The sequence below is a fragment of the Coregonus lavaretus genome (genome assembly GCF_964263955.1).
Source record: "Coregonus lavaretus genome assembly, chromosome: 2".
NCBI classification, from domain to species: domain Eukaryota; kingdom Metazoa; phylum Chordata; class Actinopteri; order Salmoniformes; family Salmonidae; genus Coregonus; species Coregonus lavaretus.
The window spans coordinates 11,566,919-11,594,658 of record NC_139989.1 but is presented as its reverse complement, the minus strand read 5'-3'; the positions used below and the strand labels follow the sequence as shown (position 1 = coordinate 11,594,658).

Here is a 27,740-nt window from a genome sequence, read left to right as displayed (position 1 = left end):
CAACTAAATAAATAAAGAAACATGGCTGCCGGAAAGGCTGTGTGCCTCTCTCCAGAGGCCCTGTGTGGTAATTACAATGTAACTGTCTGCCTCGTGGAGGAGCCAGTGCCGTGACGACGGTGGAAGTAGCAGGTGTGGAGGAGCGCGGGAAACGCAACGTAGCAATGTTGGGGGAAAAGAATGCAGAATGGCTGCCAAGGAGGAACATAACACAAGCTTTGCAATGGCAGACACACAAAAGGCGTCAGCTCTTTGTCACAGAAACAGAGTTGTACCCCTGTTCTCAGGCACTTTGGGGGCTTGGGCCCTTCATTAGCTGGGATGGTGGTCGTCCTTAGTCCTCAGTGTTGTGGCCTTCTTGGGGACATGCTATAGAGAAACTTCACACTGAAGGCTGAAGGGAAAGAAAATAAATTCAATTTTTGCCTCTGTGTAGGTGAGGAAATAAAATAAGTCCACACACAAAATAATGTGGAAACGCAGGCTAGGGCCACCAAATAATATTTGGAAATGCAGGCTAGGGCCACCAAATAATATTTGGAAATGCAGGCTAGGGCCACCAAATAATATTTGGAAACGCAGGCTAGGGCCACCAAATAATATTTGGAAACGCAGGCTAGGGCCACCAAATAATATTTGGAAACGCAGGCTAGGGCCACCAAATAATATTTGGAAACGCAGGCTAGGGCCACCAAATAATATTTGGAAACGCAGGCTAGGGCCACCAAATAATATTTGGAAACGCAGGCTAGGGCCACGTGAGTACTGTATGGGATGACACTGAAGACGGGAAGACAAGCTTTACATTTAGCTATTACATTTCCAGGAAGTCTTCTACTACATGTACAGTGCATTAGGGAAGGGCAACAGCTAGCAAGGGGAAAGGCATTTAGATTAATATTCCAATTTCAACCTGAACTTTGTCCCTAAGATTTTTGTGAACATGTCATACTCTATCATCTCGACTCTCTCCTGGTTGTCAGCTAACAAAGACAGAGAGAGATATGAAGAGGAGAATTCACTGCACTCTTATTATGTGCAGTGTTGCTATATCACCGAGTGGAAACACTCAAGATCAGGCAGCAGGAATTTAAATCTAAAGTCATTGAGACGAATAGAGGGTGAAATCTTTCATCCTTTGATCAGCGGCAGAAGTACTTTGTCAGGGAATATTCACATCCTCCATATTCAGTTTGATTCGTCTTCTTTAGAGGAGTAGCTTGGTGATATGTGATGTTCAATTTATGCAGGAAGGATGATGCAATGGAGTTGGATAGAGATGAAGCCAATACTACTGGTGCCGGCCCCAGCCCCCCTCTAGGTAAATATGGAGGGGGGCTGGTGTGGATGAAATCACCTGCAGCTTTTATTACTTAACATTCGTCATTATACACAATGAGAAAGCCAAGAGAGAGCAGAGAGACTTGAGGAGAGCGGAGAAAGAGAGCGAGAGAGAGTGCAAGAGAGTCTGTAGCCAACAGTCTGAATACTTCTAAAAAAACAAATGTCAACCCAGAAATGGCCATACTGCCCCCTGGTGGTAGCTAGTCGTACCGCACTGGGACAACGGCCCAGAGCAGGGACGGAGACAGCTGCAATAGTTAAACCAGTGAATGGGGAAGTGTCTTGGGCCAGGGGAGCAGCCAGTCAGTCTCCCCCGGGCCCGGGCCATCCTGGCGTGGGTGTCCACGGTGCCACCGTCCCCTTCCCCCATGCGGTGGCCCCCACTCCTCTATCTTCATTTCAAACATCGCCACTCTCGCCTCCCAAATCTGTTCCTCCCCTTTAATCTCCCCCACTTTGATGTCATGTGTAGTTAAAGGATAAATAGATTGCAGGGAAGCGTTTCTTCTTTTAAGCCGCCAATTAGTCAAGTTTAATGGCCGGGGACTGACAGAGAGAAGATGGAGAGAGAGAAAGTAAGAGGAGATGAAGAGGGACGTAGCTTCTCAATCGGCTCTCTATCTGGGGAAAATAACCGCAGGCAACAACAGAGGCTCAGAATAATTCTGATTTCACCATATTCTTGTCTCACACCCTATCTGCTGCTCTTGAGCTGAGTGTCCAGGGATGTAATTTCTCTTATGTCCCTCTTGAAACCAAAACAAGAAGAAGTCAAGTGAGACTCGAGTGCTTCTCGCACTATCTCACCACATTACTATCTAATCATCATACCCTACCATCATGCAGCGTATCAAACTTCGAGTCACACAACATGAAGTCGCCATCGGATCAAGTCCATTTACTTGCATGCCAGCGGTGCAGATGAAACTGTGTCTCATCTCAGTGTTCACTGCTGTGGATACAGACGCTAGCGTGAGGGGAATGTTTAATGCTCCGGATGGATCAATAAAGAACAAATAAGAGCCATCTTCTCGGCGTTAGCTTTCATTGGCCCCATTTCAGAATAAGTGGCCCTTACGATTGGGCCACTTGATGTGTAACTACAACACTTTAGTCTCTGGCGTATAAATCACAGTTTGGGTAGAAACACAAGCTATAATTTTAGAGAGCCACGATAGATTCTTAAATTATGCCAGAAGGAAGTTGTCATTTCTGTTCAGTTTAGTTAAGGGATGAAAGTGAGAGAATGAAAGCAAACTAATTCCCTTCAGTGTCCCCTTTTGTTCTCTAACCCAAAATGGATGGACAATCCACGGTTTGGAACATACTGTGCTTTATAAACCAACAATGCAAACTGTTCCCCTTCAATCGCTACATTGGTGGCAGCAGTGGGATCCCTGCATGTCTTCCTGTTCTATGTTGGAGGTGTTCCCCTATTCACATTGTGATTGTGCACAGTGGCAATAGTGTAGCCTTCCTGCATGCAAGTGTAATACGGACTCTGCCAAGAGATCTGGACTGCTATGGAACAGGTGGTAGTGTGCTCTCCTGTAGCCACAACATTGCTGGTGCAAGCCCTGCTATGTCTTTCACCCACCTTAATCACTACAGATAGATTCATGCCTAGGTCAACAAGTCATGTATTTGATGTGAATACACAGCCCCTAATATGGCTGTAATGATGACTGTTACCGCCAGATGTCAGTATAAACCAGCTCTATTTGTCACTGGGCAGTAGCATCCCAAAATATACTGCCATGGCAATATCACCCCTACAAAGGTATATAATATGCAATCTAATATCCAGTATCCTAGCTTATTTAGAAAGATATTAAAACCTAGGCAGGTCGTTATAAAGCAATCAATTCTCCTCAGTGGAATGTTAAGAGTTTTACGGAGAAATATCATCATGTCTATGAGAAAACCTAGAATCTATTTCGAAACTTTTGTAGCCTTCATCAAGTCATCCACTAGAATATTGATATATGTCGGTCCTCATATAATCTGACTTTCACACAACCTGTGATTTACAAACTGAAGTCGATATGATCAATAGCGTACAAGCCTATGAATTATTACAGCAATAAAAATATATGTGCCAGGCAGCCACAGCTTCAAAGATCAGAAGAGGAGGATGAGTGTTATCCTTTTCATCATGCCCATGTTCTAAAATGGAGTCTGTTGTTACCATCAGAACCTCTATATCTCTCTGCTCTGTCATAGTAATATGAATGAATCATCAGGAACATCATCAGTGGTCCACACCTTACATAAAACACATTAACAAGACAGATTAATTATTCACAGGCTAAATGGTTGACTCAGGCAAGTTCCATGTGCTATTCAAAAATGTATTTATGACTCTGTGGAAGAGAAGGTGGGATTTGTTTTAAAACAGCAGTTGTAGAGAAAGTCTAGAGACATGATGTGGATAGAAGAGAAGGCAATCATTTGGGAACACCTATTTCAAAATGGCAGGTGAGATAATTACCTCAATACCATTAGCCGCATCAGTTAGCCACCAAGCTAGCTGAAGACAGTGAATTTGCAAACACAAATGATTGGAGTGGTTGGGCATGGTTGTGAACAGATATTAGAAGGAACTTCAAGATTTGTGAATGACTTAATGAAACAAACACACACGTGCTGCGTTTAGACAGGCAGCCCAATTCTGATATTTGTTCAACTAATTGGTCTTTTGACCAATCACATCAGACCTTTTCACGTCAGATCTTTTTCAGAGATGATCTGATTGATCAAAAGACTAATTAGTGAGAAAAAAATATCAGAATTGGGCTGCCTGTGTAAACGCAGCCTAAACGCAGACTTGCATTGCCAAATTGCCTTCAAGGGACGACGTGCCTGTGAGCTTAGCTATCGTCGGAGTTCTCTCCTTTCACACACAAACCACAGAGTAATTGTTTGCTACAAACATGGTTTGATAACATTGCCATCTAACGGTTCTATCGCTGTGCTATCAAACATGGTTTGTATTATGAAATAACAAATGCCAGAGTCTGTTAAGGGTCCGTGTGCTTATGTATAATTCCTATTTCCTTTCATCTGGGCAAGGCCAAACAAGAGGAAATGAATCTCTATATTTGTACATTATATATATATATATATATATATATATATATATATATATATATATATATATATATATATATATATATATATATATATATATATATATATTTAAAACAAAAACAACAAATGGCTATTTTTTTTATTTTGCCAATTTCAAAGCCCAAAATGATCAAATGCAAAATGCTTTGATTTCCTACTTTTCCACATCATTTTATTTTTCTAATGTAGAAGACAAAATATGAAAACAACTGGATTGTTCAATTTCCAAGTCAAATTAATTTGTTTAACTTTTCATGTCTTCAAATCCATAATACCAAAAAACAAGTTGTTTTTGTATTTAGTTGGAAGCAGCCTACATATTGCAAAAAAAAAAAAGAGAAAATAAGTAATTTCTCATTACTGGTGATGTGGGTGGGGCAGAATCTGTAGTCCTGTCTCATTGGCCATATGCATATCTTGTCCAACCTTCAAAATAAGAGTTGAGTGTTTGTTTGTTGAGTTTGTGTTGTGCCACCAGGCAGTAAAAACAAAGGATTAGGATATATATGTTTGGCAAGCTTAGGTGGTTACGTGTTTTAAGCCATATATATAATACCAAGGTTTAAGCATGCTATCCCATTTCCATTTAGGTTACTGGGCCAGAAATGTTCCCCTCGCAGCCACTCAGTTGCGTAAACTTTTTGGGCAGAAAAAGTTAACGGCAATCCACTGAGGCAAAAATGACAATGTCGGTGTATTGAACTGTGCCTATAACCTGTCAAAAATTCCCAAAAGGGGAGATATCTATTTCCAACTGAACAGAGGCGCTGTCCATTCCATCACCACAGAGCTCTGCTATAGGCGTACCTGTGACAATGAGTGGAGACTCTGTCCATTAAGCTGTGCTGAATAAGGCTGGGCACGGTTACCCGGGATGTCTAACGCCTCCGACGGACGAATCTGGGTTTGGTGGATGCCAGGAGAACGCTACCTGCCCCAATGCATAGTGCCAACTATAAAGTTTGGTGGAGGAGGAATAATTGTCTGGGGTTGTTTTTCATGGTTCAGGCTCCTTAGTTCCAGTGAAGGGAAATCTTAACGCTACAGCATACAATGACATTCTAGACGATTCTGTGCTTCCAACTTTGTGGTAACAGTTTGGGGAAGGCCCTTTCCTGTTTCAGCATGCCCCCGTGCACAAAGCAAGGTCCACACAGAAATGGTTTGTCGAGATCAGTGTGAAAGAACTTGACTGGCCTGCAGAGCCCTGACCTGAACCCCATCGAACACCTTTGGGATGAATTGGAACGCCGACTGCGAGTCAGGCCTAATCGCCCAACATCAGTGCCCAACCTCATTAATGCTCTTGTGGCTGAATGGAAGCAAGTCCCCGAAGCAATGTTCACCATCTAGCGGAAAAGCTTTCCCAGAAGAGTGGAGGCTGTTATAGCAACAAAAGGGGGATAAACTCCATATGAATGATTGTGTTAATAGAACTCCCTCTTTATCTTCCTCCCCACTCCTTCTCCATCAAATCAAATCAAATCAAATTTTATTTGCCACGTGCCGAATACAACAGGTGTAGACATTACAGTGAAATGCTTACTTACAAGCCCTTAACCAACAATGCAGTTTTTTAAAGAAAAATGTAAAATAAAAAAGTGTTAATTAAGAAAAATAAAAAATAAAAGCAAATAGCTAAAGAGCAGCAGTAAAATAAAGTAGCAGTAGGAAGGCTATATACAGGGGGGTACCGGTACAGAGTCAATGTGCGGAGGCACCGGCTAGATGAGGTAGTTTAAATAATATGTACATGTGGGTAGAGTTAAAGTGACTATGCATAAATAGTAAACAGAGTAGCAGCAGCGTAAAATAGGGGGATGGGGTGGGGCAGGGGGGGGGGGGGGGGGGGGGGGGGGGGGGGGGCAGTGTAAATAGTCCGGGTAGCCATGATTAGCTGTTCAGGAGTCTTATGGCTTGGGGGTAGAAGCTGTTGAGAAGCCTTTTGGACCTAGACTTGGTGCTCCGGTACCGCTTGCCGTGCGGTAGCAGAGAGAATAGTCTATGACTAGGGTGGCTTGAGTCTTTGACAATTTTTAGGGCCTTCCTCTGACACCGCCTGGTATAGAGGTCCTGGATGGCAGGAAGCTTGACCCCAGTGATGTACTGGGCCGTACGCACTACCCTCTGTAGTGCCTTGCGGTCGGAGGCTGAGCAGTTGCCATACCAGGCGGTGATGCAACCAGTCAGAATGCTCTCGATGGTGCAGCTGTAGAACTTTTTGAGGATCTGAGGACCCATGCCAAATCTTTTCAGTCTCCTGAGGGGGAATAGGTTTTGTCGTGCCCTCTTCACGACTGTCTTGGTGTGTTTGGACCATGATAGTTCATTGGTGATGTGGACACCAAAGAACTTGAAGCTTTCAACCTGTTCCACCACAGCCCCGTCGATGAGAATGGGGGCGTGCTCAGTCCTCTTTTTTTTCCTGTAGTCCACAATCATCTCCTTTGTCTTGATCACGTTGAGGGAGAGGTTGTTATCCTGGCACCACGATGCATGCATACTAACCGAAGTCTTTCAGGTGTTTACATGGTTTTGCGCATGTGCCAGGTGATAGAAATCTCAACAGCAGTACCAGCGCTCTAAAAAGTCAAGTAAATAATACTTTCCTGTGGATATTTTCTCTCAAAATGACAAACCACACAGACAACCGGTAGAGTAAGTTCAAATGTAATTGTATTCAACATTCTGGCTTGTAAGGAAATGTGCTAAGTTTTTGCAGTGCTTTATTTCAGACTGTAAACCAGAAAGCTGGTATCACAGTCTGATTTATTAGGCAACTTTGTAGCCTACTCTAGTCAGTTATATAGGGGTGTTGTGTCCTGTGAATTGCTGTAGATCCATTGGAGGGCGTCTCTCAGGATACATTAAGAGGTCTTAATAGAAATGGTCATGAACTCGTGATTTGGTCCTGGGGTGCACCATCTATCTATGTGAATCGCAATGGGGAATTTGGGGTGGATTTGGCCCCAAATACATACCTATACTATATTACATATACCTATAAAATGCATATACCGATAGTATATTATGCTAAGGGTATATTCTACTGGCCTAGACTCCTGTACGTAATTTGTTTGAGTGTGTAGTAGTTAGAGGTAGTATTATTATTTTCCCTCAAGACATGCTAACCTCCCCTGTTATTGGTAATGGTGAGAGGTTAGCATGTCTTGGGGGTCTGATTGGGGGTATGATCTTTGACCCTCTGTAACATTCTCACTCATCATTATTCACAATTCATTCAGGATTGTCCATAATAATGGTAGCATCCACATGAATGTACAAGTGTTTAGAAACATTCTATTCTTGTTTACAAAATGACACCTCATTATTTACCATTCATTTCTATTGGCACAAAATAATCTGAAACAAAACCAAAACGAACTGCAAATGCATCCAACAAGTTTGTAGAGTCACAAGCTTGATGTAGTCATTGCGTGCTAGCTATATGGGACCAAATACTAAACTTTTGACTACTTTATTTATAAGAATCTTTAGGTGTCAATCATTTTGACCCCTACCTTTTTGAGAAAAAAGTGTTACTTATTAAACAAAATCTCTTTCTCTGAGCAATTGTATTACTATAAAATAATATACACTGCTCAAAAAAATAAAGGGAAGACTAAAATAACACATCCTAGATCTGAATGAATGAAATAATCTTATTAAATACTTTTTTCTTTACATAGTTGAATGTGCTGACAACAAAATCACACAAAAATTATCAATGGAAATCAAATGTATCAACCCATGGAGGTCTGGATTTGGAGTCACCCTCAAAATTAAAAGTGGAAAACCACACTACAGGCTGATCCAACTTTGATGTAATGTCCTTAAAACAAGTCAAAATGAGGCTCAGTAGTGTGTGTGGCCTCCACGTGCCTGTATGACCTCCCTACAGCGCCTGGGCATGCTCCTGATGAGGTGGAGGATGGTCTCCTGAGGGATCTCCTCCCAGACCTGGACTAAAGCATCCGCCAACTCCTGGACAGTCTGTGGTGCAACGTGGCGTTGGTGGATGGAGCGAGACATGATGTCCCAGATGTTCTCAATTGGATTCAGGTCTGGGGAACGGGCGGGCCAATCCATAGCATCAATGCCTTCCTCTTGCAGGAACTGCTGACACACTCCAGCCACATGAGGTCTAGCATTGTCTTGCATTAGGAGGAACCCAGGGCCAACCGCACCAGCATATGGTCTCACAAGGGGTCTGAGGATCTCATCTCGGTACCTAATGGCAGTCAAGCTACCTCTGGCGAGCACATGGAGGGCTGTGCGGCCCCCCAAAGAAATGCCACCCCACACCATGACTGACCCACCGCCAAACCGGTCATGCTGGAGGATGTTGCAGGCAGCAGAACGTTCTCCACGGCGTCTCCAGACTCTGTCACGTCTGTCACATGTGCTCAGTGTGAACCTGCTTTCATCTGTGAAGAGCACAGGGCGCCAGTGGCGAATTTGCCAATCTTGGTGTTCTCTGGCAAATGCCAAACGTCCTGCACGGTGTTGGGCTGTAAGCACAACCCCCACCTGTGGACGTCGGGCCCTCATACCACCCTCATGGAGTCCGTTTCTGACCGTTTGAGCAGACACATGCACATTTGTGGCCTGCTGGAGGTCATTTTGCAGGGCTCTGGCAGTGCTCCTCCTGCTCCTCCTTGCACAAAGGCGGAGGTAGCAGTCCTGCTGCTGGGTTGTTGCCCTCCTACGGCCTCCTCCACGTCTCCTGATGTACTGGCCTGTCTCCTGGTAGCGCCTCCATGCTCTGGACACTACGCTGACAGACACAGCAAACCTTCTTGCCACAGCTCGCATTGATGTGCCATCCTGGATGAGCTGCACTACCTGAGCCACTTGTGTGGGTTGTAGACTCCATCTCATGCTACCACTAGAGTGATAGCACCGCCAGCATTCAAAAGTGACCAAAACATCAGCCAGGAAGCATAGGAACTGAGAAGTGGTCTGTGGTCACCACCTGCAAAACCAGTCCTTTATTGGGGGTGTCTTGCTAATTGCCTATAATTTCCACCTGTTGTCTATTCCATTTGCACAACAGCATGTGAAATTTATTGTCAATCAGTGTTGCTTCCTAAGTGGACAGTTTGATTTCACAGAAGTGTGATTGACTTGGAGTTACATTGTGTTGTTTAAGTGTTCCCTTTATTTTTTTGAACAGTGTAATTTCCCATTTTTTTTTGCATACAATATAGCTCAGTATTTGTATCATTTATTTTATACAGTAATTATTGCTCATCTTTGTAAAGTGTCAATAATGTCGGGCTCCCGAGTGGCGCAGTGGTCTAAGGCACTGCATCTAGGTGCTCGACGCGTCACTACAGACCCCCTGGTTCGATTCCAGGCTGTATCACAACCGGCCGTGATTGGGAGTCCCATAGGGCGGCGCACAATTGGCCCAGCGTCTTCCGGGTTTGGCCGTCATTGTAAATAAGAATTTGTTCTTAACTGACTTGCCTAGTTAAATAAAGGTAAAAAACATATATATATATATATATGGACGGAGTTAAGTTTACTTAGCGAGGGGAGAACCGAACTGGGAGCCATGTAACTACCTACAGTATGTGTGGGTTCCATCTACTGTATGTCTCTTGCAATATAGTGCCACTGTCTCCATCAACACAACGCTAATGCTTACGAGCCTAAAGTACGACCTAACGCCAGTAGCCAATGCCACCAGCTTGATCCCTTTGACTAAGCTTCAAACTAGCTCCGCTAGCTTATGCCACCAGCATCTGTGTGAGAGTACAACTACAGTGGGGAGAACAAGTATTTGATACACTGCCGATTTTGCAGGTTTTCCTACTTACAAAGCATGTAGAGGTCTGTAAAATCCAGAAAATCACATTGTATGATTTTTAAGTAATTAATTTGCATTTTATTGCATGACATAAGTATTTGATACATCAGAAAAGCAGAACTTAATATTTGGTACAGAAACCTTTGTTTGCAATTACAGAGATCAAACAAATGAATTATTTCAGCTTTTATTTCTTCAGTTGTGATGGCCACTCCAATACCTTGACTTTGATGTCCTTAAGCCATTTTGCCACAACTTTGGAAGTATGCTTGGGGTCATTGTCCATTTGGAAGACCCATTTGCGACCAAGCTTTAACTTCCTGACTGATGTCTTGAGATGTTGCTTCAATATATCCACATAATTTTCCTTCCTCATGATGCCATCTATTTAGTGAAGTGCACCAGTCCCTCCTGCAGCAAAGCACCCACACAGCATGATGCTGCCACCCCCGTGCTTCACGTTTGGGATGGTGTTCTTCGGCTTGCAAGCATCCCCTTTTTCCTCCAAACATAACGATGGTCATTATGGCCAAACAGTTCTATTTTCGTTTCATCAGACCAGAGGACATTTCTCCAAAAAGTACGATCTTTGTCCCCATGTGCAGTTGCAAACCGTAGTCTGGCTTTATGGCGGTTTTGGAGCAGTGGCTTCTTCCTTGCTGAGCGGCCTTTCAGGTTATGTCGATATAGGACTTGTTTTACTGTGGATATAGATATTTTTGTACCTGTTTCCTCCAGCGTCTTCACAAGGTCCTTTGCTGTTGTTCTGGGATTGATTTGCACTTTTCGCACTAAAGTACGTTCATCTCTAGGAGACAGAACGCATCTCCTTCCTGAGCGGTATGACAGCTGCGTGGTCCCATGGTGTTTATACTTGCGTACTATTGTTTGTACAGATGAACGTGGTACCTTCAGGCTTTGGAAATTGCTCCCAAGGATGAACCAGACTTGTGGAGGTCTACAATTTTTTTTCTGAGGTCTTGGCTGATTTCTTTTGATTTTCCCATGATGTCAAGCAAAGAGGCACTGAGTTTGAAGGTAGGCCTTGAAATACATCCACAAGTACACCTCCAATTGACTCAAATGATGTCAATTAGCCTATCAGAAGCTTCTAAAGCCATGACATCATTTTCTGGAATTTTCCAAACTGTTTAAAGGCACAGTCAACTTCTGACTCACTGGAATTGTGATACAGTGAATTATAAGTGAAATAATCTGTCTGTAAACAATTGTTGGAAAAATTACTTGTGTCATGCACTTGTGCCAAAACTATAGTTTGTTAACAAGAAATATGTGGAGTGGTTGAAAAATTAGTTTTAATGACTCCAACCTAAGTGTATGTAAACTTCCGACTTCAACTGTATATACTGAATAAAAATATAAACACAACATGTAAAATGTTGGTCCCATGTTTCATGAGCTGAAATAGAAGATCCCAGAAATATTCCATACGCACAAAAAGCGTATTTTCTCAAATGTTGTGCACAAATTTGTTTACAACCCTGTTAGTGAGCATTTCTTCTTTGCCAAGATAATCCATCCATCTGACAGGTGTGGCATATCAAGAAGCTGATTAAACAGCATGAACATTATACAGTTGCACCTTGTGCTAGGGAAAATAAAAGCCTACTCTAAAATGTGCAGTTATGTCACACAACACAATGCCACAGATGTCTAAATTTTTGAGGGAGCATGCAATTGGCATGTTGACTGCAGGAATGTCCACCAGAGCTGTTGCCAGAGAACTGAATGTTCCATTCTTTACCATAAGCTGCCTTCAACGTCGTTTCAGAGAATTTGGCAGTACGTCCAACCAGCCTCACAACCTCTGACCACGTGTAACCACAGCAGCCCTGGACCTCCACATCTGGCTTCTTCACCTGCGGGATCGTCTGAGACAAGCAACCCGGACAGCTGATGAAACTGAGTATTTCTGTCTGTGAGGAAAAACTCATTCTGATTGGCTGGGCCTGGCTTCCCAGTGGGTGGGCCTATGCCCTCCCAGGCCCACCCATGGCTGCGCCTCTGCCCAGTCATGTGAAATCCATAGATTAGGGCCTAATGAATGTATTTAAATTGACTGATTTCCTTATATGAACTGTAACTCAGTAAAATCTTTAAAATTGTTGCATGTTGCATTTATATTTTTGTTCAGTATAATATATATTACAAAAATTCTAACACCATGTCATGTGTTGTAAATAGTCCATCCCTTGTAATGTTATGAGTATGGCTATAGTATTTCCTCATTTTAGGAGTCATTGTATTAGCTACTGTTTACTAGCCTATATGCAGACAACAAATCTGTATTATCCTGATAAAATGTACCCTACACATCAGTTACATCTAATGCATGGAAAAGGTAGTCATCCAGGATCAATATGATGACACTCACGTGGAATCTGAACCCTGCATTTATGGTAGCTGATGTGATATTATAGGCATTTGATGTAGGCCTACAGTAATTCAACCTGCATTTTGTGTTCCATTTCAAAGTATGTTGCCAACCTTACCAGGGAATATTATTGCATTACCTGTGATGGTTCAGAAAGGCTGGTGGCTCGATTTAGCAGGCATTTCCTCCGAATATCCCCGACATTTGTGCATGGCATCAGCTCATCTGACACTTTCGGTTTGGTCCTGTAGTAAAGTGGATGTGGTTGGGGCAGCAGCGAGGCGGAGGGAAAGTAGCGCATGTGAGGAGACAGCTTGTGATTGGTCCTGCCGCTTGGTACCCAGAGACTAGCTATCGGATGGGAATATGCTCTACTCATGCGTCGACATCAGCCGGGACGTTTGGGCTTCAATTTCTACGTTTTAAACATGGATTTCTATGAAATCCACTGCTCGATTTGATAGTCACGTTTGGATTTATTGCTTGCAATTGGAGTATGATTCACCGACAAGTTATTTTATCCCAGGTATGTTGCGTTGTCGCTCTTTTGTTGATGGATCGCTCTAACTGGATACATTGCATAGCAGGCGAATTTATGGGGATGTACTTCGCTCATAATACTGATAGAATATGTGTTGCGGCAGTCTACTGACAGTGTGACAAAAACAGTGCATATCTGGATTTATTCAATGTCACTTTCTCATTCGATGTCACAGCATCCGCCGGAGTGTTATTCTGGCAGCACGCGAGGCAGTCCCCTATTCCTTTGTGTGGGACTCCCCTCATAATCCTCTCGTTGAAAAAGACCCCAGTCATTCACGTTAACTGGGCCACACTCACAGGTATAGTTTGTTGACAAACAACAACATGTTTATTGTCCACTGTACCAAATGGGGATAATATGCCTACACGAAATAATCAAACCGAGTAATTTACATAGTTCTATTGACATATGTAGGCCTAGTTGTGATCTTTCTTTCGTGGCAATACTCAAGGTAAATATAATTTGATGGAACATTTACTAACTTGCTCTAAAATAGTGTATTATTAATTCCATGTAGGCTACTGAAAATGGGATTGAGACAGAAGTGCCCAGTTGCTATATTGGCTATTTAGAAGCGGTACACATACTTAGGCTGCTCTGCAGATGTTGTTTACTTTTGTTCTTGTTCTTGCAGTAACCATGTTACAACCTTATCCCAAACTCATCAAAGTTGTCAATATTTGATGAAGCAGTCTAAAGTATATACAGTAGCTCTAGCCAATGAAAGTGTCGCTGTTCACTTTTCAGTAAGTTAAGCTCCCATGAGTTATACATTTGCCAATAGCCGATGGAACCCTAAATGTCTCATTTCTGTGTTGTCTTCGATTCCATCTTCCTTTTCACAGACAGAGAGACAGTAAATACTAGACAACAACACACTGGAAGGTAGTTTGCTCTCTGGCTTACTAGGATACACAGACTGAACAGCCCAGTGTAAGTGACCTGACAGTGTCTGACCCAGTAGGGATGTGCCACTCTCCCAGTGTCCCTTCCCTTCCCTTCCCATTGACCCGAACCAGTCAAACGTGACTGTCAGTGTCACGCCAACGCCAGCCTCCCTCCTTCACTCCACTGACTGGACTAGATGCATCTTGACACTGATGAAGGGTGACCTGCCAAGAGATAGCAGCTGAACTGGTTTTAATGTGGCTACTGATGACTCAGCTGTAACTGACCTGGCTCATAGACTAGAGCAGGTTGAGTGTGATGCGAACAGACACACAGAAATGGAACTCATTTTAGAGGTTTAGCCTACCTGTGAAGCTCCCTTGACAGGCGACTAGGGCTTGGTCTTGTTTGAAGTGCCCTATGTCATCAGGTATTACTTAATGATGGATACGTGGTTCTATTATCCCGGAACATATTCCAGTCTGTGCTAGCAAAACAGTCCTGTCGTTTAGAATCTGCGTAATCTGACCACTTCTTTATTGACCGAGTCACTTGTGCTTCCTGCTTTAGTTTCATCAGTAATCTCAAGTGTACATAGATGTTCACTGATTCTTGTAGCATACCACAACCTAGGACCTAGGTGTTGCCCCTCTCAAACAAAAGTAATTGCCAAGCTAAAAAAATAGCAAGAAACCTTACAGTTACAGTACATTATTAGCAGTGTAAAACAAAACTTGTTTTTTTACCCTGGCTCTTCTCTTCATGTGCTGAGTTGACACTACACTATACAGCAGTGGTCACCAACTGGTCGATCTCCAAGGCATTTCTAGTCGATCGCCAAATATTTCTGTAAAAGTGATAGATGCATTCGATTCAGCTGCCCTGCGCGCCAGGTATGTAAAGCGTTCCGATTTTGAAACATTTCATGTGTCTAAAGGTACAAACTCTGCCTTCCCTTGCGGGCCCGGAGAGCAAATCAAGTGCACTATAGGCCTACCGCTGGCCAATCGGATGGCTCAGATTACCGTGTCTGCAGTAACGTAGCAGGCTTTAAAGAAAGCTACAGCAAAGTGGATACTGTGACATTTCAAAACTTTTAAAACCATGACTAGAGAGAGACTGTCAACTAATACAGCAAAGAGCTGCTCTTTTTATGAGTGAGTTCATGTTTAAGTTCTTACTCAGCACTGTCAACACTTTGTATTCAACACTTTTATAAGCCATAAAATGTGCGTTCTTCCTACTTCCACTCGCGTTACAACCAGCTCTGCAGCTATAATAAATGAGTAGGAAAGTGTATCAATAGAGGCTTGCGTTATTATTAGTGGCTTGGATCTTTTTTAATACCAAGGAATATTTCACTTTCTCTGTTCATAGGAGTAACAACATGAATTTGTGCATGCGGTGCGACTCGAGTTTCGCCATCAGCTGGAAGACGGTGTCCCTTTTTGGTCAGTGTCAGTGGAGCAAAGGGAGAGCAGAGGGATGTTGAGAGGCGGACCCTCAGTCTACTGCTCTCTCCCTCCGCTGAGACTGACCATCAGATGCAGGCACCATCAGCCCAGTAAAATAAAAATAAAAAGCAAATTATTTAAATGTATTGTCACTCAGCTGTGCCTCACAAGTAATACAACTGATCTATTACCAGTGTGATCATATAGCCTACCTCAAAATTTGAAATATAATTTAAAAAAATGGTCCGAACAACAATGCATTGGCAGGGCAATTAAAGCAAAGCCAATATGCAGTGATAATGTATTGGGCCTATAGCCTACTGCACAAACCTCATTTCTACATAACTATTTTTAATAGGTTAATGTTGCATAGGCTTAAGTTTTTTAAGTCATGTTCAAAACAAATCTGAGAGGTAGATATCAGCTGCATTTTGACTCAGAAAGTGATCTTGACTCAGAAAAGGTTGGTGACCAATGCTATGCAGTAATACTATTGCCTCAATTTCCGTAAGTGTCTTTTCATAACGTCATACCATAGGGAGCCTGAGTCAACCTCAGTCCAGTATTACACATCAACACTGATGCACATTACAGATGAACACATATTCATCTCACATGAAGAGAGTTAAGATTGGTATTGAATTGGATTACCCTTCTAATATGAGACAAATCATACAGGCATACACTGAGTTTACAAAACATTAAGGACACCTGCTCTTTCCATTACATAGACTGACCAGTTCAATCTAGGTGAAAGCTATGATCCCTTATTGATGTCACTTGTTAAATCCACTTCAATCAGTGTAGATGAAGGGGAGGAGACAGGTTAAAGAAGGATTTTTAAGTCTTGAGACAATTGAGACATGGATTGTGAATGGGCAAGACAAAAATGTAAGTGCCCTTGAACGGGGTATGGTAGTAGGGGCCAGGCGCACCGGTTTGTGTCAAGAACTGCAACGCTGCTGGGTTTTTCATACTTAACAGTTTCCCATGTGTATCAAGAATGGTCCACCACCCAAAGGACAGCCAGCCAACTTGGCGCAACTGTGGGAAGCATTGGAGTCAACATGGGCCAGCATCCCTGTGGAACGCTTTCGACACCTTGTAGAGTCCATGCCCCGACGAATTGAGGCTGTTCTGAGGGCAATACATATACCACATGATGAGCTAATAAGTGGTGCAGTGGCTTTGGTTTCTAAATGAGGTTTCGAGGTTGATAGTGTGGAGAAGGCTGCTGTCAGTAAATGTGTGAAGGTGGCTCTGAGGAAAAGACAGTACTTCTAATAATCACCCCCAGGACCTGTCCTCCGCTAGCTTGTACCCTGATTTTGAATCTTATTGGTTTAGTTAGAAACAGGCCTGGCCTGGGACCAACACATTTGGATGGATTTTAGTCTTTATGAATGTTTCAGAACAGTCTTATTGGTGCATAGGTTGCTGATTGAATTCTGTCTATATAGAACCAAAGAACGGACTCTACTTCATTGGAAATCTGGCCATAATCTTAGGGTTATCCAATAACAACGAGGGATTTCTGTTAAAGTCACAAAACATACTCTTTCTAGCTAGTACAATGATTTAGAGGCATTGATCTGCTGCCCAATTGTATAATTGTTTCTCCAAATCCGACATCTGTAAATCAATGGGGCCTGTGTACAGGCAATATCCAGTTGTTGTTTGGTCATCAGTCTGAGATGTAAATACCATGTAGATAAAAATACATCTGCTTGTTTGTGTACGATGTTGAAACATAGAACAAGCCAGAGGCAAAATATAAAATACTCTCTTAGACAAAAGCTGACCCATATAGAAACACGTTTTAATGCTACGCTTCAGTCAAAACTGTTCGCTGCTCTGGCACCCCAATGGTGGAACAAGCTCCCTCACGACGCCAGGACAGCGGAGTCACTCACCACCTTCCGGAGACATTTGAAACCCCACCTCTTTAAGGAATACCTGGGATAGGATAAAGTAATCCTTCTACCCCCCCCTTACCCCAAAACAAAACAACAACAACAACAACAACAACATTGTAAAGTGGTTATCCCACTGGCTATAAGGTGAATGCACCTATTTGTAAGTCGCTCTGGATAAGAGCGTCTGCTAAATGACGTAAATGTAAATGTAAATGTATATACTTGAAAAGCCTATTCTGACGAGGAACCTTTGTTTTTGGTCCACTGCCCACTGGGCCTGCAATATGTTTAACACAGAAAATGACTGAGGAAGAACTGTCACAGTCAACCTAAGGTATGCCATCCTTTATTACCTCAGGGGAAACTCTTTTCACTTCAAATGAGAACATATGTATTTCATGCAGATGGGATTATGTTGGATTGACGTCAGAGGGAAGTTGGTTAGAGTGAAACCATTTTCACGAGACTTCGTCAGCTCTTTATTGGAAAATATAGGCTATAGCACAATCTAACACGGTCAGCGTTTTGCTGTGAGGGTAGAATGACATAAACCCTTGACAATGAGTCAATGAAAGCACACAGACCTACAGTACCTACCTCAATGAGGAAGAGTCTCTGCATGGGGCAGCCATCTTGGGGATTATTAACACCATGCCAGGAAGACAGCAGCACCTTGTAGAGCTGCCTTGATTCATCACAGTGTTAGGAGGATGGTGAATGTGAACAGCCAACCTGGTATGCATAGAGAGAGTCACTTCTCAGTAGCATTTAATACAGGTTGGGATTGTGCGTTAAAACCGTCTAGCAATTGATACCATACAAAAATGGCTATCGTAGGAAAATGTCCAATTGTCGCTTATGTGAAAAGAGGTAGAGCAGAAATAGTAGATTTAATCTGTTTCCCTGGTCTGATAGTGTTGCATGCCTTCTCCAACAGATATTGGTATTCAATATCTGGTGTCCAATAAAATATTGACATGCTTCATGTCCATAAATCCACATATACGGCCTTGTACTGTATATGTATGCAAATACATGAGAGATGAAGATAGCGTTTTATTTTAATCAAAACAAAGAAACCAACGAGCCACACCCCCGTCAAAGTTGCCCATCCCTGTTCTAGAACATACTTTCATGGCTGAGCAGGAATAAGAACAAAGCCTCTTACAGTAGCTTCCCATTTAGATCTATTAACATTTGAAGAAGAGCGTGGGAAGACTATCATTGTCTTTGTGGATAAGTCAGGGGCAATTAACCATGAGGCTAACTGAGATGTTGTTGAGGAAGAGATAGATAAAGAGTAAGTGTCAGCCCCATAAAACAACAGTCATTCCTTCTGTATGTGAATGGAATTCAAATTCCTCTTTCTTAAATGTAATTATATGGGCTAATTATGCCAGTGTCAGGCAGGAAGCAGCCCTGGTAGAAATGAATGCCATGTCTTCCCCCTGGAGATGTGGTACCCTGTTAAACCCACCGAGACACAGCGCGCTGCTGGGTATGTTATCTATCTAATGAGGTCCATAGGGCTTTAGACCTGACACGGCATGGGAATAACACTGTGTGCATGGATCTCCCATGATGACACTGCATGGCAGTGTGTTGTGTAATCCGTAATGGAGTTTAGCATTAACCGCCTCCAATGAATTGTCAGAGTGGGATTAATACTCACACAATACTGGGTGTGAATGTTAAAGTATGGCCCTACTGTTGTGATTCTGTGTGTTGTCTCAAAGGAGGGAGGCAGTGGGTGAAGTCCTTCCTCTAATCCTCTTCAGCAGTCCTCTCTTCCTTCCCTCTCTCCACCTCCTCAAAATTGTCACAGGGAGCGAGGAAAGCGTTAGAGGAGAACATCTGAGGAGAGGAACCTCCATTGCTCTCCTCGCTTCCCTATGACAATTTTGCGAAAGAGTCAAGGAGAGGGGAAATACTATTGAGATTCAACCAGCAGTGTCTCATTGGATTCCTGCCTAAAGTGTCAGCCTGTGAGTGGGGAACCCTGTTCCCTGGTGCACTCATGCGATCTGTGTCTCCTTCAACAGTACAATTCAACTGTGAGCTCTTGCCCTGTTACAGCCTATCACGTTCTTGCTGCACTGTTGCACTATACAGAAAATCCTCTACACACTCATTATCTGTATACATCCTAAGACAAGACCCTATAGCTTTTTATTTTGCGTTTTTTACATTTAGTAGATGCTCTTATACAGAATGACTTACAGGAGCAATTAAGGTAAAGTGCCTTGCTCAAGGACACATGGACAGTTTTTCATCTAGTCGGCTCAGGGATTTGAACCAGCAACCTTTCGGTTACTGGCCCAACGCTCTTAACCGAAGACTCCAGCCACCCGAGTCATAGACTGTTTTCTCTGCTACCGCACGGCAAGCATTACCGATGGAACCAACAGGACCCTGAACAGCTTCTACCCCCAAGCCATAAGACTGCTAAATAGCTAGCCGGACTATCTGCATTGAACACTTTTGCACTAACACTTTTGACTCATCACATACGCTGCTGCTACTGTTTATTATCTATCCTGTTGCCTAGTCACTTTACCCCTACCTATGTTTACATATCTACCTCAATTATCTCGTACCTCTGCACATTGACTCAGTACTGTTACTCCGTGTATATAGCCAAGTTATTGTTACATATTGTGTATTTATTCCTTGTGTTATAATTGTTCTATTTTTCTCTCTGCATTGTTGGGAAGGGACTGTAATTAAGCATTTCACTGTTAGTCTACACCTGTTGTTTACGAAGCATGTGACAAATAAAATGAGATTTTTGTATTTGATTTATGTGTAGGTGAAGCTAGAATATCATGTTTTATGCAGTATATAGGCTATGAGTAAGTGAAGTGTTTCTGTCTGCCTATCAGGTGGTTTCCTGAAGATCAGGGGAATTCGCCTCCAGTAGTCCCACACTAGCAACGGTGGAAGGATTTCTCTCTACCTCTCTCTCTCGGCTGTTGTCCGACTCCATTAGCCTTGTTACTGAACGATCAATGCTGATGAGAGCGCACTGACTCCTCCAGAAGAGAATAGAAATGTGCTTAGCTCCCACTTAGCACGAATAACATTTGAAACCCGATGAGCCGTGCATCTCATACGCTGTTTAAATCACTTAAGCGCTGTAGGAAGAGGCAGAGAGAAAGATAATTACAGAGAGATAGAAGGAAGAGATACTAAGAGAACGACAGCCCGGCTTGTTTTGTCTAACTTTCTTCTGCAGGATTAGTTTTTACTTCCCTGTCATGTGGTCATCAGCAAATGCATATGGGGTGGTCTGTTCTTCAATGTACTTGAAGCAATGTATTTGCTGCCGTATGTATAGATTCTAAACTGTACGCAAAGGATCTACGCTCTTGTTGTCCTGTTTCTTTGTTTCTTTATATCTGAGTCTACGTCTCTGCTTCTGTCTCTGGTTCTTCCTATCTTTTTCTGTCTGTCTGTTTTAACATGGTCAGTATGTCCTTGATCTAATCTGTGTGTGTTTGTCTGCCTCTGTCATAATGCTCTGTGTCTCAATGATTCATATTTTGTCTGATGAAGATGAAGTATGAAAACTCCTGAGCTACTGCTCACTTTCTCATGCCACTAGCATCACCAGTTTATGCTGTTTCCAGTATTTACACATTTATGATAGGGCTGGGAATTGCCAGGGACCTCATGATATGATATTATCACGATACTTAGGTGGCGATATGACATGTATTGCGATTCTCACAATTCTATATATCAATACTGTGATTTTATTGTGATTCGATGTTCCAAACATGCTGTATTGCTCACCATATGTCTGCTGCAGAGGGACAAGAGAGAGCTATGAGAATGAGTTTTGATCAGTCATGGAAATAAAAGTGCTTAAAGTAAATTGGCCCCCTATTTAAAAAGAAGATGGAGAACAAGCTATGAAGAAGAAATACTGGAGTTCTGGTGCAGGTTCTGCAAACTAGCGCAAAAATAATATTGCAATATTGTAAAAACGATACGATAGCCTATATCGTCAAAAATAATATCCCGATATTGTATAGATTTTTTCCCCCATAATTGACTCTGTCATACAGTATATTAGTGTTCACGTTTTCAGACATCTGATTTGTATAATCCAGTTTTAAATGGCTACTTACTGTATGTTTACGTTTTGAAAGAGCAGTGGCATCCATACACACCAGTTCACAGCTACCATGAACTATGTAACCCTACAGTGATAGAAAAACAGACAGTTTAGTTATCTTAGTTATTTAGGGATATGCTACACAAAATACCATATAATCATGTAATCAATCATATAGTCAATCATATAAACTGTGATTGCACTGTGTTGCTTTCCATGCTAAATAATCCCATTACCTTTTCCTCAGGATTTGATGTGCTTTGAGTTGACGACACATAATGCTGCTGAACCTGTGTAGTGTTAAGGTCAGTGTCCTCCTCGCTCTGTGCCGTCACCATTACCCATCAGCCATCACACCTATCACGCTGCGCTCCATAACAGCATCGTGGTCCATCTGTGGTGTCTTCACTTAATGTGTTTGTGTTTCTAGCTGTGTCTCATATGGTGTTACAACTAAAGTACCCAGGTCCAGTGTCCAATGCCCAGTCACGGTCACCATGATGTCTCTGCTTGGGGTCTAGCCCTTACCCCTGTGTGTGCTTAGATGGTAAAGGTGCTCAACTCCAATCCATTGAAATAGATTGACAATGACCTAAACCAACTAACTAACCTACAGACAACCCCCCAATAAATGTAAGAATGACAGCATACAGTACGAGATGTGCAGTGATGTTTTGATATCACTATTAAATAGACTAACTGGCCTACAGTTGGCTCTAACTGGCCATACACATTGCTTGGATTCTGAATGACTCTATAATGAACAAAAACTAGAGAAACAGGTACGCCTTTCAATATTAGCAAGGATCAGGCCTTTTCACTAAAGATGTGTTGGAGTAAACCAGCCTAAAGCTGAATAAAGTGATGGTAATCTCACTGAGAAGTTAGGGTGTTCTTTCGTAGGGGGAGTTAGATTACCAGGTGTCTCTAGAGGCAGAGCTGTCTGTCTATACCTCTTCTACTGTGGGAGGGTTGCTTTCCAACACACAGATAGGACTTTTTATTTTGGCCCTGCATGTAGGCTACACCGTGGATTGTTCACTCCAGGCTGTTTACTGTGAGGATTGTGTCTGTGGGTGCCCTTAGGCCAGATACCTATATTGGTGTTCTATGTGTAAAAGATAAAGATCTCTGGGGATTGTGTGGGGTTTGTGTGATCAAAACACACACAAGCAAACGTAGCCTAGTTCATCATCGCCCTCATTGTGCAAGGATGTGAACGCTTCCTTAGGAGGATGCTATCTTGGACAATGTGAAGACACACCAGACTGGATTAGATAGTTTTCCCTATCTCCTTCCAATTGTAGGCCTACACCAAACCCACATCCAATGTGGAAAATACCCATTTAAACTAAACATTACCAAACCAAGGTCATTATTTTAGGGTCTTGTGTTCCACTTCAGAGGTCATAGCAGTGGTTATTAAAAGTGAAATTGCATATGACTGTATATGATCAATATTCATCATGTAATCAGTCACAACCTTCAGCAGAAGAAGGCACCCGTAATGGTTGCTCATTAGAATGGAATGTATACAGTGTGTACACCTCCCCACCATGACCTTGGTGGGCTGGATGACATATCATTCACTTACTAATGTGTCCACCAACCCCTAACAACCTACAACACCAGGGCAGTGTTCAGTGGGGCACACTGCACAAAAAACATTTCGCAACAGTAACCGAAAATCAGTGTTCTTATTGGACAAGTTTTACTAACACCTCCCAGTTTAAAAAAAAATGCAAAATGTTCACTCCCTACTGAACAAGACCCAGATCGCACCTCACAGCTCTACCATCAGATTAACATTTCCATCAGTGGAACCCATTCCCCCACACTCTTCCCACACATCGTTAGCGTCCATTACGAATGTGTGTGTTTGCCCAAATGTTTCTGCCAGCTCCTATGAATTACTGTGATTGTCCTGCTGCTAACAGTTAACAACCTCCATGTTTATGGTGATGTAGAACAGAGTGCCAAATGGCTGCTGCTGCCACTGGGTGGAATGGCTCTGAATCCTCTGAATGACCGAGGAGCGTTCACTTATGTTTACATTTGCTCTTATCAGTATTTTAATGCCACGCGAAAGAGCTTCGATGTCTAAGTAGATTGGCAATGGGTAGAGTGCCCATTGTGCCCTACAATCTCAACAGACCCCAGTCAGAATGTAATCTAAGTACACCAGCAACAATGTCCCTAATTTACTTCATGATTTAAAGTTGCTGGATTTACATCAGACAGGGTAGCTGTATTATCTCACACATGAATCATCCAACACATCTTCCTGTAGTTACATTACCCAGTAGTACATGGTGTGTGTGCTGTACCTCCCTCCAGAACTTGTACCAGAACAGGTTCCTGGGCCTGGCCGCCATGGCGTCGCCGTCGCGATGTGCCCAGAGTCGGCGGCGCTGCAAGGATGCTGGGGCACGTTACAGCTACAGCCCCGAGCAGTACCCCAACGGTGGGCCGCGGCATGACCACGCCACCGCCCTGGCCCTGCATCCCCGCTCCACCAGCGACGCTGACCTGGTCACCTCAGACAGCCGCTCCACGCTGACCGTCAGCACCTCCCACTACGCCATCGGCCAGTCCCAGGACATGCTCATCTGCTGGGACATCAAGGAGGAGGTGGATGCCGGAGACTGGATCGGCATGTACCTCATAGGTGGGTGGAGCTTCTGATGAGTCAATGGCATGAGTCAAGCCTACACCAGTTGTATTGGGCACATGTGACAAATACAATTTGATTGACAAATAAAACATTTCATATGACAATATCACTCTCAGCCAAACATCAGAATGATCGTCCAAACTTTGCCCATGATGACTAATCCCACTGGGCACAGAAGTCAATTCAACGTCTATTCCACGCGTTGGTTCAATGTAATTTCATTGAAATGATGTGGAAACAACGTTGATTCAACCAGTGTGTGCCCAGTGGGGTGTTTATAGCTTTTCCCAAATTACATTTGTCAAGTTCACAGAAAGCTTTGATTACAGTGAGCATGTAAAAGAATATAGAAGCTATAATATATACTGTAACATTGTGTATGATGTTCCTGTTCTTTTAGATGAGGTCCTGTCTGAGAACTTTCTGGACTATAAGAACCGAGGAGTGAACGGCTCCCACAAGGGCCAGATAGTGTGGAAGATTGATACCTGCTCCTACTTTGCAGATTGTAAGTAAACCTACCTCCTTTAAAATCACACTTTTAAATGTCGACAGGTCAACTGGTAGCAAATATTGTGAGACTGTTCCTGTTGTTTTATCACTACGTAGGATATTTGAAGTTCAGCATTGTAGCATATCCTGCATGTAGAGCATGTTGTTTATCCTTAGGAGAGTTGATAGCTAATTTCACCCCCCTCTGTCAGTATTTACCTCACGAGCTCGGATGTCGCAAGCTGTTAGAATTATTCCATGAGGTGATTCTTTATTTATACTAATTAAAATGGTGCATCAGGCTACAGGCAGGCACTGAGGTTTCCGAGGGCTGCAGAAATCACAGTGAGTCAGACTCAAAAACCCACCGTCATTATCCAAATTTCTGTCCATATCTCATTCTCCAACCTGCCACCGCCTGCCGGGACGGATGTATTGATTTCTCTCTCCCTTGCTATTCATCTCCGACAGGGATATGACAACTAGCAGGACTAATGTCTGCTGCTCACATGGCAGCCTGCCTGATCTGTGGCTGGGACTGGGGATCAGTCCAAACAAACCGCCTTATCTACTGCCGAGGCTGCAGAAAGCCCAAGCCTAGAGAGAGATATCCTCACGCTCCCTGTGGAAAAGCCTGAAACTCCCCTGTGGTGGCAGAGCCCAATGACTGTGCTAGGAATGCTTAAATAAAGGGAGCCCATTTTTGTGTGACAAGCAGATAGTGAATTTTCGTTAGAGCCTCCCTTGGATACAAATGGGATGTGTTACGGAGTGAAATGGTACCCTATTAGTTAGGTGACAGAGGAGCAGGTGTGAGCTGTTCTCAGACTGAGACACACACACACACACACACACACACAGGGGAAGTCAAGTGGAGCGTTCAGAAAGTGGGCCTTTTCTGGTTGCTATTTCTTTTGCTCAGCTCTGATTTTCTGTTTTTAGAACACGTGTAGTAACTGCATAAGGAGACTGATTTAGCAGCACAAATTCACCTGGGACTCTCCACTCGTGAACACCCCCACCACCCACCTCATTGCCATCACAATGTGTGTTCTCTAGAGCGTGTTTCTCTCGCTCTGTCTCTCTCTCTCTATCTCTCTCTGTCTCTCTCTCTCCCTCTCTCCCTTTCTCTCGCTCACACACGATAGACAAGAATGCACTATCCTAAATTGATTTATTCTCCTATTATGTCAGCCGATGCCTCTTTAACCTACACTGGCTGTATCGCAACGATAGCAGTACAATTGATAGGAAAATTATCTGTTAAAATAATACAATGATGTTGAAGTGATTGACTTCCCTCATTGGATACAGTGGATTTTAGTCTGTCACAACAATGATGAACTGTAGTGCTCCATCTCTGCCATCCTCCTCCACCAACCTGATGATGATGTCAACAAAGGGATTAGGGTTGGATCATCCTGTCAGGAAGCCTGCCATCGTCTCAGTCACTACTATCCATCCCTCCCTCCATCCAATCCATCCCTCCATCCAATCCAGTGGGTCACGGGCAGGAAAAAAACGACTTTGTTGTGACGTGACCTTAATCTCACCTTCTCTCTTTTTCTCTCTGTCTTGTTATCCCTTATTCTCCCTCCCTCTTTCTCTCTATCTCAGTATGTCTCACTCTCTCTTGATTTTGACACACTCACTGGATGTAACGATTTTAGTAAAAAGTGTCGTCTGACGGTACAATTGGTTGCCATGCATTGAAACGTGTCAAGAAAAGGGCACTTAAAGTTAAAATCTCTCTCTCTCTCTCTCTCTCTCTCTCTCTCTCTCTCTCTCTCTCTCTCTCTCTCTCTCTCTCTCTCTCTCTCTGTTTCTTTCCCTCTCTCCTGCAGCGGAGACTAAGATCTGCTTCAAGTATTACCATGGTGTGAGCGGAGCACTGCGAGCCACCACACCCAGTGTAACGGTGAAGAATGCATCTGCCCCTGTGAGTGTCACCACAACACACCTTCGTCTTAACCCCCCCCCTCTGTCCTCCTCCCTAATGCTCCGGGTAGAGGTTAACCTATAGGCACAGATCTAGTAACCTTTAGCCACAGATTTTGTAACCTATAGGCACAGGTCTAGCACAGATCTAGGATCAACTTATGTTGTGGCGTTTCAAAAAAAGAGACATTTGATAAACCTATACAGACCATACTGTAGCTGCTGATATCAATGTATGTGAGAGCATATGCCAACAATGTAGCATCCCAACATAGGAGTCAAGTGAATTTCTATAATGGCAGTTGGTTTACATAGTAGTTGACTCTATAGTAGTCATGTCCTCATCGAGGGCTGGACTGCATCCAAAAACATACAAAGGAGAATTACTGCACAGAAACAGAGGGATTAGAAAGAACATGGAGAAAAGAGTGAGCAGAAGTCTTCTTTAATGAACGAGAGGTTGCGTGCAGACCTCCCTATCTCTCATCCACTTATCCTTAGCTGAATGGGAAGTTCAAGAGCTCTGTGGGCGGCCAGCCTCTTTCATCCGCTCCTTCTGTTGTTTTGGTTAGAAAACTTCATAATGTAAGGTTGTCCTTGCTGTATCCATCCCTCTTTTTTTGTATGCTGGGCTGAGATGCCCCCACCCACTTTTCGATTGAATGCATAGTGGAATTGTATAGTGTAATGACCATAGAGGTCCCGTAATTCATAGGATACATAATGAATAGATTCTATGTCATTCTACAGTATTGCAATGACTGTCTTACTGTGAAGTCTTTTGAGAGTTTAACTCTTTCTACCATCTGTCTATGGATTAGATGATCATGGACAGCTCCAGATTGACCTGGCTCTTACTGGTGGAGTTTCTCATTTCCTAAATGCCAGAGAGAGAGTTACCTTAATTAGCTTTCCACTGCATGGCACCTTTTATCCTTCATTGGGAATGAAGGTGAGTAGCTGTGGAGAGTTTGTGGAACACAGTTAACTACCACTTACAGCATTGTGCCCTGTTGAAGTGTGTTGAAGAT

The 27,740-nt window shown here is 43.1% G+C and overlaps 1 protein-coding gene across 1 annotated transcript in view; it reads left to right on the top strand.

Moving 5' to 3' along the window:
• Positions 1–21,883: 21,883 nt before the first annotated feature.
• LOC311150305 (E3 ubiquitin-protein ligase HECW1-like) overlaps positions 21,884–27,740 on the top strand; it is a gene marked incomplete at both ends in the record, with an annotated part of 68,814 nt that continues 62,957 nt past the window's right edge. The window contains 4 exons of the mRNA XM_084187708.1: positions 21,884–21,910; positions 23,943–24,273; positions 24,680–24,787; positions 26,616–26,710. Coding sequence (XP_084043834.1) covers positions 21,884–21,910; positions 23,943–24,273; positions 24,680–24,787; positions 26,616–26,710 — 561 coding nt within the window. The remainder of the gene's footprint in view (positions 21,911–23,942; positions 24,274–24,679; positions 24,788–26,615; positions 26,711–27,740) is intronic.